Source organism: Atta cephalotes (genome assembly GCF_000143395.1).
Source record: "Atta cephalotes unplaced genomic scaffold scaffold00003, whole genome shotgun sequence".
In the NCBI taxonomy this organism is placed as follows: domain Eukaryota; kingdom Metazoa; phylum Arthropoda; class Insecta; order Hymenoptera; family Formicidae; genus Atta; species Atta cephalotes.
The window spans coordinates 1,632,268-1,649,988 of NW_012130067.1; the positions used below are offsets into that span (position 1 = coordinate 1,632,268).

The 17,721-nt window shown below is 35.8% G+C and overlaps 1 protein-coding gene across 1 annotated transcript in view; it reads left to right on the top strand.

The window, feature by feature from the left end:
• LOC105625718 (neurogenic protein mastermind-like) overlaps window positions 1-17,721 on the top strand; it is a 58,592-nt gene that overhangs the window by 35,032 nt on the left and 5,839 nt on the right. Inside the window, exons 3-4 of the mRNA XM_012207041.1 lie at window positions 14,584-14,931; window positions 16,629-16,638. Coding sequence (XP_012062431.1) covers window positions 14,584-14,931; window positions 16,629-16,638 — 358 coding nt within the window. The remainder of the gene's footprint in view (window positions 1-14,583; window positions 14,932-16,628; window positions 16,639-17,721) is intronic.

Sequence of the window (17,721 nt, forward strand, 5' to 3'; positions counted from 1 at the left end):
CCGGTTACCGTACCGTACCGTACCGTCCGTACCGTACGTCCTACTCCTCTCTCTCTCTCTCTCTCTCTCTCTCTCTCTCTCTCTCTCTCTCTCTCTCTCTCTCTCTCTCTCTCTCTCTCTCTCTCTCTCTCTCTCTCTCGCGTGCACTAGGAGTTTCGCCTTTCTCTCGCTTTATCATCGGTCCAAACTCTCCTATTCCTCATCCTCATTTACTTATTTCTATTAGTCGTAGTACTTTTCTCGCATCTCTTTATCCTACCTCGGTCAGGTTTTTCCCTCTGATCCACCTCTGCGAAGAATTTTTCAAAGGACAGCCTCTCTGCTCTACAAACCACCGCTAAATTCTTCTCGCACCGTTTTGACTCTCTTTTCTTTCTATTCGCTTGTCCACTCTCCCTTGTAGTTTCCGCTATTAGACAGAGCGGTCTTCGTAACCATATCGATCGGTCCTTCGATAACAACGAACATTATCACCGAGATAGCCAAGGAATACCGTCCGAGAATTGCAGCTTTAAAGTATTGTAATTGATGGTATCGCGTACGATGGGGAAAAAGCCCATTTTCCACTATGGCGAATTTCAATGTATTTATCGGGGAGAATAGTGTTCAGCGTCACAGTTAACATTTCCTAAATACATCTTAAAAATAATGCAGTATTTGTGAAAAATTTTCTGTCGAAAAGTAATTGTAACGACAGAAAAAAAGCAGTATGCTCATAATATATTTCCGAGTAATGAAATTAATAACTTTTATAGAATTATTCATGAATTTTAATATAGGAATTTATATGTTATAGAATTTTAGGGTCTATTTTTTATGGCTGAACTACATTTTTGGAACTTAAAGTGAGATAGATTTAACATTTGGCGAAAACGAGAAAGAGAGTTCTAGTGCAGTCTAGTGCAGAAATAAAAAAAAAAACAAACGTTTATTATAAAAGTTATAGAACTTACCAGAGAATTTTATGGTATCATCATACATATTCAAACGTCTGTTCTTTTCCTGTCGAGAAATCAATCGTGCGTAGATTCTCTCTACTGGCTCTTGTTCTCCGGATTTTTCACTAATGTTCGATTGCGTTTTCATTTGTAAGAGACATCGACATCTTTCATCAGCGTATCCGTTCCGGTTAAGTACACACGGGATTCGATTTCATCGGTTAATATCGTTTCGAAGCTCCACCGATTAAACTATGCTTGACGACGAGAGATCTGCGGATCCATCTGGGACGAGTGGGTTGATGCCGCTCATCATTGCCGCTTCAATTATCGACCTCAAAGTTTGCATTTCTATCTATTAGACCTACTTTGTACCTCATCCGCGATTATCGAAGAAAAACTGATTGCTACGTCGATTTAATCCTGATACGATGGCAATCAATTTATAATTAATGATTCTGTACTTTAAAGAAATCAAATATAATACATACGCGATCGATGTCTCATAAATGCTCAATTTATTATGCACTCAGTGTTTTACATAATCCGACGAAGGAAGACATAAATCGAACCTTAATAGCTGTTACAACGGATATTAAGCGATTTCAGATCTGGTCGAGATGTTCATTGCTCGATAAACGTATGCACGCGCATAGTAAAGCGCGAGCTAATGAAAATTAATCCCTTTCGTCGTCGTCGTCGCGCGTGCAACAAACGCGATCGCAATTCCACGCTTCGGTTTCGCGACGCGACGGACGCCGGCGGCATGTCGACGCGCACAAATTTGTTGAACGATTGTAATTCGGCGCAATCTCCTTGGAGCTATGTATATGTGCGAAAGTTTGCGGATTGTCGGTGCGAATGATTTATTTACAGTGCAAATTATCAACTGCAAGCTTTTTGAATTAGTGGTACATGATGGACTAAAAAAAACTTTATTAGTTCTAAGAATGATTTCTCAATAACATTTTAACGGAAAATACAGTAAAGACTACTAAGAAAATACAATATTATTACAGTAAAAGAAGCAATAGCAATGTACACGAAAATTGAAATTACAACTTTATGTAATTGACAAATTATGTAATTTACAGATACTTTCATCTTTATATAAAAATATACAATATTTTATATGAAAATACAAACATTAGAAATTTGTTTAATTATTATTATAAAAATATATTACGTTAAAATTATTCACCGACATTTTGTACGTGACGATGTACGTAAACTAAGGAGGGAAAGTAAAATACAGCATACTTCACTTTCAAAAACAGCAATGCACTTTTATTTTTAAAAATTCTTGAAAATGTCGTAGGATTCCGATTTAATAATTTTGGAAGGTAAAGAGAATATGTATATATACGCGACAGGCGTGCACCACGGTAATATCGATCAGCAGAAGTCCCGTGCGCCGACACACAGACACAAAACACACGCACACATCTAGAGCACAGCACAGCAAAACACACCCAGGCTCTTCTACACGGGAATATCAACGCCTGTCGACCCCCGCCTGCGTGTTGTTGGCTGCACGCCCCGCTTAAACCGTATTCAAGCGTTTCCCTTTCACGGCGTAACCCGACCTCTCTGCTTCGCTACTTTCTTGTCCACCCTTCCTACGAGTCATTAAGCGAGTGCGTTAACTTAGATGGCTCCGATTCGTCGTTGCCACATTCGAAAATCCCATCTGTATCGATGTCCTTCAAGGATAATCCTGCTGAAGTAATCTGTCCTCTCTCTATACACTGTTAAATTTAAAATTTCAAATTATTAATAACTTAATTTTTTGTTTTTTAATAATTTCTACTAATTGCCATTTTTTTATATCGTTAATTTAACTAAAATAATAATAATGGAATTAAAAAGTTCAATTCAAGAAAATACAATATATTAAATTTGACTCAAAAATTTAATTTATTATTTTTTATTATTTATTAAGTGTATATGTTTATGTGGACGTTGTTTATTTTGAATTAGCTATTAGCCACAGAAATAGGCTGATATTTTAATACACATGAGTTGAAGATAACAAAATGTTATAACTTAAGGAATTATTGCTTATTATTGCTCTTTTGATATCTAACAATATGGGCTTTTCAAATTAGATCTTCGTTACTCAGTTAATAGATATTATTTCATTAATAGATATTTTGTTACAACATCTTGCAGTAGGTTTTGTGATTTACTCTATATTGAGTATTTTAATTTGTTTTTTCCTCTTTTCTGGTTATAGTGTCATATTGTTTTTTCAGAAATTAACAATAAGAACAATTCTCTTGGCCAGATATCTTCTCTGTGACTCCAGTTTTGTCTGAAATAAATCTACGAGAAATTTCGCCGCAGTTTTTCACGCATTCTTCAGTAAGTTATGAATACTCTAATTGTCACGATATGACAATGCTCGCTCGCGATTGGCTTAATTACCTTCCGTTTCAATTACGACTGACATTCGGCGACTAGTTGACTCGGTGATGAGTCGCTCACAATCTTTGTCTCGGTAATCGTACATGACTCGAGTCTGTAAAAAAATCAAGAGAGCAATACAAGAAGCGCCGAGATTTTAAATCTTTCCAGAAAGTAAAAATTTTCTGTCTCCCTTGGTGTTTTCTCTTATACTCTCGGTATTCTTCTGTTGTCCCTTTCAACAGTTGCTGTTGCGATCTTGGAATTCACTTTCGCTAGAATCATACACATATCTGTTTCTATTTTTTGATAAATTGTTTAACCTTTTATTACTATTTTCAATGAAAATAACTTTATGTCGCTCATTTGCTACAACTATGACATAATTAAAAATTTTTCATTTCTTAGTTGTTTGCAAAAAAAGAAATTTAGAGAAAAAAAAGAATATACTTTTATTTCTAAAATCAGTCATTATCTTGAACTTGCATTTCAAAATTAATATTATAAAATTTTAATGATTCAAAACTTCAAAAATTATTTTCTGGAAAACTTTGCTTTTCGAGTTGTATTTCATTGTTGTAATAAGCGATGTTTTTTTTTTATGTAATATAGAACTTACAAATAGAGAATTTAAAGGGCGAATGAGAGTCAAGATATAAAAGCTTTTTTAAAAAATTAACGAATATTTTACTTATTATGACGCATAATTGTACAAAACTAAAAATTTGTTGTATACATGTATTCTTATGAATAACTAATGATATGCAAACACGTAACATGTTTTGGCTATAGGATTGAATCTTCCTCAGATGTACAATAGTTATAATATATAACGCAGTAAAGTCAGTATCCGTTGATTTTGCCGAAGAATGTTTGAAATTTCACATGAATAATTTCCAGGGCGAACAAAAATTGCTGCTCGACCGTATGGAGAACACAGGTAGAGATTCAATGTGATCTTGATGTATATATCGCATTATGGATAAATATGTTTGTCAGAAAATAAAAGACATCGAGAGTTGTCGTATTTTATCTACCGGTGTGGCCACACACATTCCAGACTGACGATTCTTTTTAATTTGCTAAATTATTTATTTGACTACGTCTTTTATTATTTTCTGACAAACATATTTATCCATAATGCGATACATACATCAAGATCCACATCGAACTTTTTAATTTTATACAATTATGCAGTAATTAATTTTTTAAAAATGCTTTTATATCTTGACTTTCGCTCTTTAAATTCTCTATTAGTTATTATTATTACTGAGAGTCCTGTACTTTTATTAATTTGTGGAGCTCACATTTGTGTATGTACTATAATCAGTAACCATTACGATTACATTAATTGTTAAACAATCGTTAAACAATTAGCGAAGCTCCTTACACAGTAAAAAAATATTTTATATTTATATTAAAATTGATTCACTCAAACCCTTGTTAAAATTTTGTGCTGAATTTTTAACATATCCGAGTATCAATGTAACATAATCTGATTATGTTATGTGAATATTTTGTTAAATTGATATTCAACATTTCATATATAGTGTCAAAGTGACACAATTACGATGACAATGAATTAGTGAACAAATAACATAAAAATAATATATTTTAAAATTTTAAGATAAACAAATAGAATACATATTAATTTAATATATCATAAATGTTAACTTTATTGAAATGATATGCTTGCACAGTTTGCTTATAAATTGTATCAGTATCACATTTTTGTGTTAATTTTTTAATATTTGTATTATTTTCTGATTATTCATATAGTGTGTTAAATTAACACAAAAGTTTGAATGGATCACTTGGGAAGTCTGAATAATGTGAAATGTTCATTTTCGATTGTATATTATCTTCGTATATCAGAACAGAATTTTATTTTAAAACACTTTAATAAACTTTGCTATAAGTCTTCTCCGTCCCATGATTTCTTTTTCAATGAAACTGCACGACTCGCAGTGTGCGTGCAATTAACTGGCCGCTGCGTGTGCATTTCTGCGGAACGATGCCTGCATGCGTGAATTCCTCCTGAATTCGTGCGTTTCCTACAGTTCCTTTACTGCATTCTTTCTCTCTCGATACGCAGAACATAGAACGATCACGGAGAATCATAGGCGTCGCACCGAAAGGTCAAAAATTGCGAGATCGAATTTTTTCAGCGTTTGATAACAAAAACTGCACGAAAAAAAAAGCTACATTATTGCCGGAAGCAAAATATTGTTATTTAATAAATATTATTCGATGTAAACCCGCAGTTTCCTCCTGATTGTGTAATAGCAATCAAAGTTACTACAATAATAAACGCAATCGTCATGCGTATGTAAACTAGTACATGTACCCTAGTTTTGTAAAAATATCAAGTTTGCGCGCAAAAAATATGCCGCAAAAAAACTAGCGTAAAGTTCCATGTTATTGTAGATTAAAATTTTTTTGCCATTGATTCCATAATTTTCATATTTATAAGAAAAAATATCAATTTCTTTGGTAAATTAATTTTCTTAAATATAAAAGTAATATAAAAATAGAATATTATATTGTGTTACTGATAAGATATGAATTACAATTTATTTTTCGATGAGTACGCCTATGACAGTACTTTTCCGGCGGTACTTACCTAGAATCAAGCAATCCGATGCTTCGAACGTCGGTGAGAAAAAGGAAGAAAGGTCGTTACTAGAGCGATAAGGTCGGCGGGGAAGACCGAGGATCGAAAGGAAAACTGCGAACAGAAGCTTCGGAAGAACGAAAGAGACAAATAGGATCTAAGAAGCGTCGGTGAAAGAAAGAAAGAAGCGGTAGAATTATGGCGTGAGCAGCGGAGACATGACTGGTGATGGTGACGATTGTGGTAGTGGTGATGATGGTGGTGGTGGTGATGGTGATGGTGGTGGTCGCGTGCGGTTTTCAAATTTTTCACGGAAAATTCTGTCTTCCAACCCTCCTCGCTTTATACGGACTCGTCACCGTAGCAATCACGTGACCATCGCACCCTCACACCATACGCTGTCGGAAACCTAGAGAGTATTCAGTTTTTAGAGTCCAGGTGGCTGAAATACCCACGAAGCGCCTTATTATCGATCTGGGCTCCGTTTCAGAATTAACTTGGCGACGTCGGGGCAGTTACCTTCGTTTATTTCGTTTTATATTTTTTGAATTTACTGATAAGAAGCTTGTTAATTACGATTTCATCTAACGTAATTATTCTTCGTGACATTTTTAATAGTATATTTCATTTAGTATATTTCATTATGCTTTATATGTTTTGTTCGCGACATTACAATCCTGGTAATTTAAGAGTTCCATAGTTACGAAGTCGATCAATGATAAGACTTCCCTAAAGCAATTTCAGTGAAATATACTATCAAAAGGGAAGTTATGTCTGATGATTGTGGTGGTTGTACTACTGACTTCTCCATTGCGGAGGCCAGAAAATTCCGAAAGGCGAATCGGTTGAACTACGTGAATTTGAATTGAACCATAAAGAAAGGGTTTGCTTGAAAGAAGAGAGCAAAGATTATGACAAAAATTGAAAATCTTTCGAAAAAAGCATTCCAAAAAATATCATTATGGATTTAATACTATATGATGTTAATATTAACTTATGTAGTGTTAATATCAACACTGAGAGAAAAAAGTTAAATTTTATGAAGCAAATATTGCGACGTTTTCTTCGATATTCATTCAGTTATGAAAAAAAATTGTAATTGAAATATATACTTCTATGAAATATATTTCATTAATTGCAAAAAATAAGGCAAATGTGGCTTATTTGCTATAGAAATAAAATTTTATTTCGCCATACTTAAATAAAGATTTATTTCAGTGAAAAATAAATATATTTATCACAAATAAATTTTTAACATCTAAATTTAAGTATCTTGTTGTTAGTGTAGCTGTATACTGCATGATTTTAAATCCACAGTGATATTTTTTAAAGTGGAGGGAACAGATATTATAGAGACAAATAAATGTAATTGGCGCATTCAGCACCTTCGAAATCTGCCTTATCATTGTTTTTCAACGAAAGCAAGTGCATTCAAGTCGCTTCAATGAGAAGTTGATCTCGGTTGCATCGCCGCGAAACTTCTCGATTTCGAGATAGTGGGAAAAATAGTGCACCAGAATGATTGGAACAATTGGAACCTTCCCGAGAACTTTTGATGTGTTGCATGAAACTTTGAAGATAATCAAGGTGGATAATCATCGCGAGAGTATCGCGAACGTCAGTGTGTAACTAGCGTGACAATAGACGATTGCAAAAGTAATTGATTCTGGAGAATGGACTCCAATGTTTGGGGGGAAAAAGGAATGTTTTGAAAGTGTTCCCGCGACGTTATTTGCGGAAAATCGATATTTTTGAGATTTAAAAGCATTCGCACGCCACTGCACCGTGATATATCTACGATCATTCCACTAGTCGACTATTTCAGTCAGATTGTAATTTTCACGAGTTTGAGTTATAATGAGAACTTTTTTTCTATGACACTCAGAGAAAAAACATTGTGGTAGCAACTATTACAAACGTTGCAACTACACAAGTTTTATATGTGTAACATTAATGTACATAATTGTTATTATATCTTTTATGATTGCTGTCATTGTTTTTCTCTATAAATACTTGACCGTGTAATTCTTTTTTATTTCGGAAGTAATAAGCAGAGTATTTTGAGCTCTCAAGTGCTCTTGATCGAGGCATGCATGTATTTTTATTCGCGTTGCAATTTGCCTAATTCTCAGCGCAGACGCATCGCGAGCTAATTCCTGTGTTCTCGGTAGACCGAGCGTAAAACGAAGGGGTTACAACCTATCTCTTGGTCGCGCGCATCCCCTTCCGCTCGCATAGGTCGGACCGGTCAACTGCACCGCGAGCCTTCGGTAGTCGCCGATTGATGCGTATAGGGTGACGATCTGCGCGTCACCAAGCTTGAAGTGATGAGGCGACGCTCGGGGGTGGCAGCGGGTAGACTGGAGATGGGTCGTCGCTCGCACTGGGAGATGATGGAAACGTCGGCGTTGTCATCGGCAGCGATGGCGATGACGGTGGTGATGGTGGTATTAGTGATGGTGGCGCGGGTGGCGTTTAGCACACATTACATGTGTACGGGAAACACTAGACGATGGAGGTGAGGAAGAGAGAGACCAGAGAGGTCACCGGCCGCAGAGACTCGTGCGATTCCCGAGCCATTCTCCTTTTCTTCTCCTGTTTTCTCTTCTCTCTCTCTCTCTCTCTCTCTCTCTCTCTTCTTCTTTCTCTTCACCTCTCCTGCCTTTCCTCTACCGTTTGTTCATCGCCTCCTTCTCTCATCCCGTTGCCGGTGCACAATTGCGTACTCCTCTCGCAATTGCGTACCGTTCCACGAACAGCGGTCGTCGTAATCCGTGGGATAAGCCACGTACATCGTGCGCGATATACACGCCTCTGCCCTTTCATCGCAAGAGGTTCAGACCTCTCCGTCCCGTGAAGTGTCCATCTCAAGGTCACTCGTTAGAATGCCATTCCCGCGGTACTGCCGTCGTCGCAACACAATATTCGCGAACTTTGATGCGTTGCACCTGATAAAACCTATCAGTGATTCTCCAAGGCGTTAACAACATGTATATTCGTCTTTTCGTATTTTTATCCCTTTTTTATTCTCTTCTATGATGATTGGAGATACGATGATAGTATAACTTATTTTGTATTTTATAAATTAACTAAAAAAAATAATTTTTCTTGTTCAATGATATAATCTGAAAAAGAATGTATAATCGTATGCGATCGTACTCCATTGTATTCGAGATAGATAATATCTGCATAATATTGCATTCCAGATCAAATTTACGAAATGGTCTCGGTGATTTCTCTGCGTGCACATTTTGTCGCGGCCGCGAGTGAATATCTTAGACGTATGCACTATGATTAGCGATTACAGCATCGTAATATTAGTCACAATGCGATTCCTTAGTCATGCGTACGCCACGACGACTTAACATTACGCGAGCACGTACATCCGTCGCCGCTATCCTCGAATGATATCGACTGTTGTGACAGTGCATTGGCTCTGTGCAGTATGCTAATGACGGTCTTCAAGTCGCATTAAAAGTGCGCTTCCATCTATGCAACGTCTCGCAGGAGAAAATTTTCTTCTTGAACGTATCCTTATAAATGTCTCGATATTTCCACTGAAGCATCAACAATATATCAGTAATTGTTAAGATTTTTGTCAATAACAACAAAAAATAGCAAACTAAAAAGAAGAATTTAAATAGTTTGTGTTAAAATAAAACATAATTCAAGTGCAAATTATTGCGAAAAAAAACTGTTCATTTCAAATGTCGCAGGTACAATCACATTTTCATTTATCTTTTTACCATCAAGAGTAAGGCATAATGTCTACATTTTCGAAGCTTCGTTATTTTATTAAATTTATATATCCTAGTATTTACCAACAAAACAAAGTTTCATGTGGATACTCTTTTTTTTTGTAAAAACTACTAATTATTAATTAATAATATAGAACTTTTGTACCTTCTTATCATCAGTAAAATATACAGCAAATCTGTCAAATCATCTCTTACTTGCGTGTTCTAGGATGTATACTATTCTTATAATGATATAATATTATTCTCAGTGTCTAATAAAAGTCAAATTTCGTCTGATTTCAAATAAAATCATCAAACGTTGGATGATGAAATAGTACACTTCTTTCATTCTATATGAGAGGATATTTAATTACAGATGTAATCAGTTCACGAGATAAACGTATAGTCTTCCTTAGCATCGCGTGACAACTGAGACAAGAGATGAGAGAAGCAAGTAGACAGGAAGAACAATCACACGCCCTGTCAGAAGTCCGAGATGTGAGGAAGTTAATAGGATATTAATAAAGTTTCATAAAAATGCGTAGACAGGAGTAGCACATCCTGCGAAATTATCTAATTATTCGTTTAATTTGATATTGCATTTAGAGATGACATGAAAAAACAACATTATGCTTGTAGAAATGAAGTAAGAGCTTTCGTATATAAGAGAAAGGAGAATCTGAAAATTTCATTTGTATGCTACGAGTGAAATCGGAAAACAGCAGTAATTATAGCTAGCAGTAGGTACTGGATCCTGCAAGAGATGGTATTATGTTAGATAAGGATAGATGTACGCGTTTGAGTGAGATAGAATGATAATATAAGAAACTGAATTTGGAGTTAAAAAGTATTATCATCAATTAAGTTCAACCGTCGCTCCAGCATCCCCTTAAAGACGCGTTCAAAAACATTATCCTCCGAGTATCATTTTATCTTTATTTAATTTTCGATGAATAACACGGATAAAATGAAACTTGGAGACGCTCTGATAATATTTTTTAACGCAACGTAAATCAGTTCAGTGACCGTAACAACTAATCGATTAATAACATTGATTGAAGATACGATATGTAGTAAGAAAATATAACAAAAAAGTAATTGAAAATATAATGGATTAAAGTTAGATTTGATATTATTGGAAAAGAGAGAGAATATGTAATGTATGTGGCAAAAAATTTATCGAATAATTAATAAATCTAGTAGACTCTTAGCAGAGTCTCTTGTTTATTCTCAGAGATATGAATTTGATAGAGTCAAGAATTTAAGTCGATTTTTAAAATATTGGCGACCTTTTTAAAGATATTGAAGCAAAATTCATGTTAAACAATCAGAAAATTAGTAGAGAAGTTAAACATAAAAATATCTTACATAAAAAAAAAGAATAGAAATTGATCCAATCGAACGAAAAAGCTATAAATATGTTCAGAATACAAATTACAATTAAATATTTATATATCTCCCGTATATATTATATAGAAATGATATGTCTGAGCGTAATAAATCGATCGAATCTAGGTATTCTAGTTTATAGGGGGCTCCTTCGGTTTATTGGCTTTTGTGAATTACTCATTAATGACGATCATATCATTAACTAGGCTTAATTGCAGGAGCCTGCAGTGTTGGGATTCCAAGAGTCCCAGTGTAATATTAATTTTTCAAAACGGTTTGTCTCATCTGTTCCATTAAAAGTGGATCATTTTGTGCTGTATAATATCGGTATCTTCGATTTTACTTCTTCGTGCTTTCACTAGTACGAACCCCCGACACCGGAAGGATTTCAAACGAAATACACGCTCGAATACAAATCGAAAAGGAAGTCATTCTTTACTTCGCGAGACTTCCTCCCTGTCGAAGCTCGAGCTCGAAGCGGAGAGGGAAGTAAAGGGAGTTCCAATCGTGCGACGGTTTCGATCGATAAAACGCGCACGGACGATGGTTTTATTAGAGTAAAAGTCTTTAACTCCCAAGTGTCAGGAAAGAGCGTCACGCGCCCCGCGTGTCAACGTTCATTAGTATGCTCGGCGAGGCGCCTCGTGTACCCCACCTTACTTCACGACACCCACGGAAACACAGGAGAACCTGCTAAACTGTCTCTCTCCGAGCTCTTGGCGAGGTGTCGCGGTCATAGTGACACGTGCTATGCGGATGTCGCATCCAGGAGCCACCACCCCCTTGGCGAGGCGCTACCCGTGATTTAGGCTAATTATGCGCGACCGATGGCCAAGTAGGTTTCTCCTACCGGCTCACGTATCTCCGGGATACGCTCTATCGGGATACGCGATGTCTCGACATTATCATGTTATCGCAGACATGTTTCAGTTCATAGAAATCTTCACGTAAGACCTGTTATCATCAGTTACCAGTACATGGTTTATCTAAAGATTAGTCTAAGGAAATTCATGAATGAATTTTATTATGACTTTTACTCTTTAGGTAAATCGTATATTGTGAAAATAGACATGAGAGAAAATAGACATTGGACATCACTCATTTGAATCGTCATGTTTCAGAACCTGCTTGAAATAGAATGAGGTAGATATCCATGTATCTTATTTGATCGAATAAAGTCTCAACTTATTCGCTTATTTGTGTTAAATATTTTGATTGTTATAATAAATACTCCAATCACATCTTCGAGAAAGGGCTTGATGGGTACTCTGATATATTGTACATTGTGTCTATATATATTATGGCTGCTTATCGTGCGAAATACACGTGTACACGGATACGCATCCAGCGGATAGACGTGATAATTCCCTCATACGTGTAACTGTAGCTATACATAGCATCTACGGTATGTATGCGTACAGTATATATACACATATATGTACATATGTATATAGTACGTACAGCGAAATTACGCCGGTTGTACTAAATACCAATCCTTGACTGTGTGTATAATTATCTTGGCGTATCGGTAGACGGTCTTGTGTGCGGCTCTTCGCAGCTCAACGTCTACATGCTGCTTATATACTTGTACATACATACTTATATATATATATATATATATATATGTATGTATGTCATATATATCTCGACAATTTTAGTAAACTGAGCAGTTATCAGCGCAGAAGACGACTCCACACCTATGCATTTGCATAAGTGTCTGTCATCGTCTGTGTTCTACTGTATATTTCTACATGTATATTTAAGTACCGCAGTTGTACTCAACGCGTATCATCTTATACACGCTTTACTTGCGTTTAAGAAGAATGTGTGTTTTTTTTTCATAAGCTGGAAAAACTGAATGATCGACGCTGGAATGTGCAATTTTGATAAAAATAAAACGCGGTAGCGAGTGTATACAACGCGATACGTAATTGGGCGAAGTCTCACAGGGTTCAGATACGTGTATGCGTACATGTGTATCGGGGATACAAAATCGCAACTAGATTACGAGGGTTTGATAGCCTGCAGGCTCGAAGGGTCGCCTGCGGGATACAGTAGTGGCTTATCCTTCGACCACTTCTCTCTTCGTTCCTCTTTCGTCACGCGTATGAAATATAGAGGAACAGTGACTATTTCGTATCATCGCCAGTGATACGTCCCCGACGACAGCGAGACGATAGTCACCGTTTGTTGTTGTCAACTGCCTCTTTTCCAGAAATTTCGGTCTACCCGGTGATAATATCCTGTCGCTGTCAAAAGCATTTCCGTCACTGCAAATACCTGCATAACAACGGAAATAACCTGAAATGCCTAAATCCAGAATCTTTAATCATTAATTCTTCATTAATCATTATGGAATGTTGCACCTTGCGTCAGCAACTTGAGTCTTCGAGCTTTGATGTAGATTTATATCTCGAACTGTATAAAAATTTGAAAAAATACTTGTGATAACTTTAATAACTTTTTACTATCATAGAGGTTGAATTGTATTTCATTTACTTTTTGCAGATTTAAATCTATCTATCAAAATTCACACAATCAAAGTATTAATCTTAACCCTCCGTCAATGTTATTCTCCGTCCACAATCTGGATCTTCGAACTTTAATATAGACTTTTATATCATTCCAAACTTTATAAAAATCTGAAAAAATCCTTACTGATAAAAAAATTTAACGAGTTTTTATCATCAAGAAGTTAAACTTTATTTTTTCACATAGATTTCTATCAGAATTCAAAATATCGGCTGTACTTTTAAAGTTTAACATGACTAGTGGAAAGTTAAGTATTTTGCTCTTAGATTTGTGTGTATCGTGTGTGTATGATCTTAAATTCAAAATGTCTCTAAAAGTTTGGAAAGCCACGCGTGGCAACAAAATAGGCGGTACAATGAAAAGAAAATAAGAGAAAAAGAAATGTTGATAATAAGATGATTACGGAGCGGATGAGTGTATAATTCTGTAACGTTTTATAGCCTTCATAACATTTTTACCGCATCCTGCGTGCATGCAATTAGCAAGTTAGCCACTGTGTAATCACGTGTGTCGTTAAAGCGCCTAAAGAAGCAGAGATTAACTTCAACATTAGCCATGTCCCGTTCGACAGACGAATCCTGTGTTTAAAACCAATTTAAACAGACAACTTGTTATTATACCACTGAAGTATACGCACCGCAACATCGCACATCGTAAAAAAAGATCGTGCGCGAAAAATTCACCGTGTTAAACGCCAATTTTACTATTATGTTTACTTGGCACTAGACGCTTATACTTCTCTCAATTCTGTACGAGTTTCTTTTCTAAATAATCCATAGTTCAACTGTTCTATGAAAAGCTTGTGACGCGAAAATGGATAATAATCTCACAACAAAATTCACGTAATTGATTCTTCAGGAACGGTGGTCCAATCTCTTATTTGAGCATCACTAACGCGAGCTTGATTCCCATGGTCTCTGCGAGGTAGACGAACTACAATGCGAAATATGGTTTTGTTTTGTTGCAGGTGTCGGCGGGGCAACATTTACAGGTCACGAGCGAGCTGAAACCGGTCGTGTCTGTCGCGGCGCAGCAGGGCATGTACTTCAACCAGCAGCAGACGCAGAATCAGGCTGGGCCATCGGCTAATCAGGCCGACGCCTACTGCTCGGTCTCGCAGTCCCAAACCATCAATTTCACTCAGCAGAGCCTAAGGCAGCGGGCGACGGCCGCAGCCGCCGGCGGAATGCCGCAGCCGGGTGCTGCTGGCCCAGGGACTCGAGGCCATCCGCAGCAGGTGCCGCCGGGCCAGGTCGATCAGCATCAGCATGCGAAGCTTCTTCAACAGCAGCAGCAATTGATGCGCGCGCAACAGGTAAGCCAACCTGATTGTCTTCATTCCAAATAAATTTGTGTACCTTGTGAGATACTCGTGAGCTCTCGTTTCCCTATACAGCACCAACTATTCTAGCAATATTGCAACAATATCGCAATAACATTGCTGCAAGTTTGTGTGCTGCATATGACACGTGTCTGAGCAATTTCACAATCGATACAAATGACCTCCATCCGGATTTTTATATGCATCGTAGATACGAATTTATTTTCATGATAAGTACGTAAATTATACATTCAATTCTCATTCATATCGAATTGTTCTACGTTGTAGTAACAATTACATATGCAACGTTTATCTTTATGCGATTATTATCGCATCTTTCATGCGTTTTCATACCTTCATACATCCCGGTTGATATCGTTCGCGCTCGAGAATCGCGATTCCGAGCTGTTACACGATATGGTCCTCCTCTGGAGCGAAAGCTTTCGCTGTGACGATCGTCTATGCAGGTAAGATAATCGCGAGATCGCGGCGCGATGGCACATTATCCGAGACATTAAACTCGTATCCGGCGAGAGTGGAAGAGAAGAAGAAAGAGAGAGATATGAGAAAGAGCCCGTGACGTCCGTATGCAACAGGTACCGCTACTAGGTCTTTTGCAACTTCTGTCCCGTCGTGTTGAAAGAAACGACACAAATAGGACAAATAGCGCGAGCACGATGGGGAACACGGGGGCTTTCTCCGAGACGGGAACAATGAACGAAAAAGTTTTTGCGCCTCAGAGTTTCCTGTGGGAGAACCTGTGATGTCGAGGGAAGCAGGATCGGCAAATTAGCGTTCTCAGCGATTACTTCACGCGAGATTAAGCGTCGTCGATACGTACGCTTTTGTTCGTGATGATTCTTCGTCGCCTTGTCGGCCTTAAAGGCGACAAACTCTTGACGACGTTAAACGTATAATTTAGCACGCTTATTCTGCACGCAAAGAATATCGCAGCAAGCGACAATGTAATTTGTCGGTCTCTTCACACTCGGAGAAAACATAGTGGTAGTAAAGGCAACTATACTTGTTTTATATTATGTAAAATTAATGTACGTAGAACGAATAAACTGTTTTATAATCGAGTATATAATAATTGCGAAATAGTTTATTCAATTATGTATATTAATTTAATATATAACATTGTATATGTTGTCACTTATCTGTATTTTGGTACTACTATATCTTTTTCTCTAATTGCAAGCATACATTCTTTTTGATTTTTTTTTCTTTCATTTAAATATTTTTTAACGAGAAGGAAATTGGGAATTATCTTTTCTTAAAGAGAATTTAATAGAAGACCTTTTTTTAACGACTCTTTAATGCTCCATCGTGAAAACTTTCAATCAAACTCTTCGATCAAAGTACATCCAGGATTTGATATAATAGGGAAGTCAGTCTTAAACTTTTAAACTGATTTAAATTAGATGAAGTAATTTTTTGTTGCGCTCGTATCGCACGATTTAATTCATCTTTGTTGGTTATTGCAAGAATCACGATGCTCGCGCAAAACGGTCATTGTGCGATTAAACAATGTCGTCGGGAAGTCAATTGAGCAATTGTCAGTGTTTGCTGTTATTTATATAAAATTATTTAGATAATTTTCTAGATGAAGAAATTGTTTTATTTTATTATTATTGATATAACTAATAAAATATTATCTACAATATGTATTATCTCCACCTTTATTTTAGATAAATGAAGGTAACACTTCGTTTATCTTTTTCAAATTATCTTAATGTATATTGAGTTTAGTATACACTTCCCAATATAGGATTTTTAAACATCTCTTTTTATGAATCAGATGTTTAATATTGTTAGATCAATATTGTCCCAAATTTATAATTCTGAACATTAGCTTGTGTATCAACGTTATCATCTAGTTTAAAAAATATATATTTTTTCAATATTGAAGTATATTTTTATATTTAAAAATATAAATCTAAAGAATTAGATTTTTATTTTTATCCATATTTTTATCGACTAAAGTTAGATCGATATATTTTTTTTTGTTGCACCTTAAACAAATCTATATAATTTTATTTCTTTAAACAAACAATTTATGATTGTATAATAATTAATATATTATTAGAAAACTAAATTTTTAATTTTTCAAGTCTTACTTTTTTATATTTATAATAGTTTATTTACATATTCATAATATTTCGTCATCAGACACGTTCACGTTTGGGAAATAATAAGACGAAAATAAAAATTTTTAAATTATGTTTGGAGGTCAGTGTTTTTTTTTTTTTACATAATAAGCTTTATGGGATTATGCTCTCAAAATGAGTTTTTTTATGAGACGTACTAATGAACAAAATTTAACACAGAATCAGAAAATGGTATTAATAATCTTTTAATATAAAAACTGTAATGTGCTGGATAATATGATGGAGTAATATGATGCATATAAACTTTTTCTAAAATGAAATAATTTTACGTATTACGCGGTGAAAATATTATTAAATCTATCATACATGATAGACGAGATATCCAGCTTTAATTTTATCCTTTCTCTTATTGCATTTAAAACATTTTTCGTAAATATTCTACTTTTCCTTAGATACACCGCATTCCCCCCATTCTTCTCTTTCATACAAAAATCGTTTGTCAAATGTAATATTTGTAATAATTGTATCTAATTTTTAAAAAATATAAAGATTTATACGATAAATGAAAATATGGAGATATGTGTGTGTGTGCGTGCGTGCGTGCGTGCGTGCGTGCGTGTGTGTGTGTGTGTGTGTGTGTGTGTGTGTGTGTGTGTGTGTGTGTGTGTGTGTG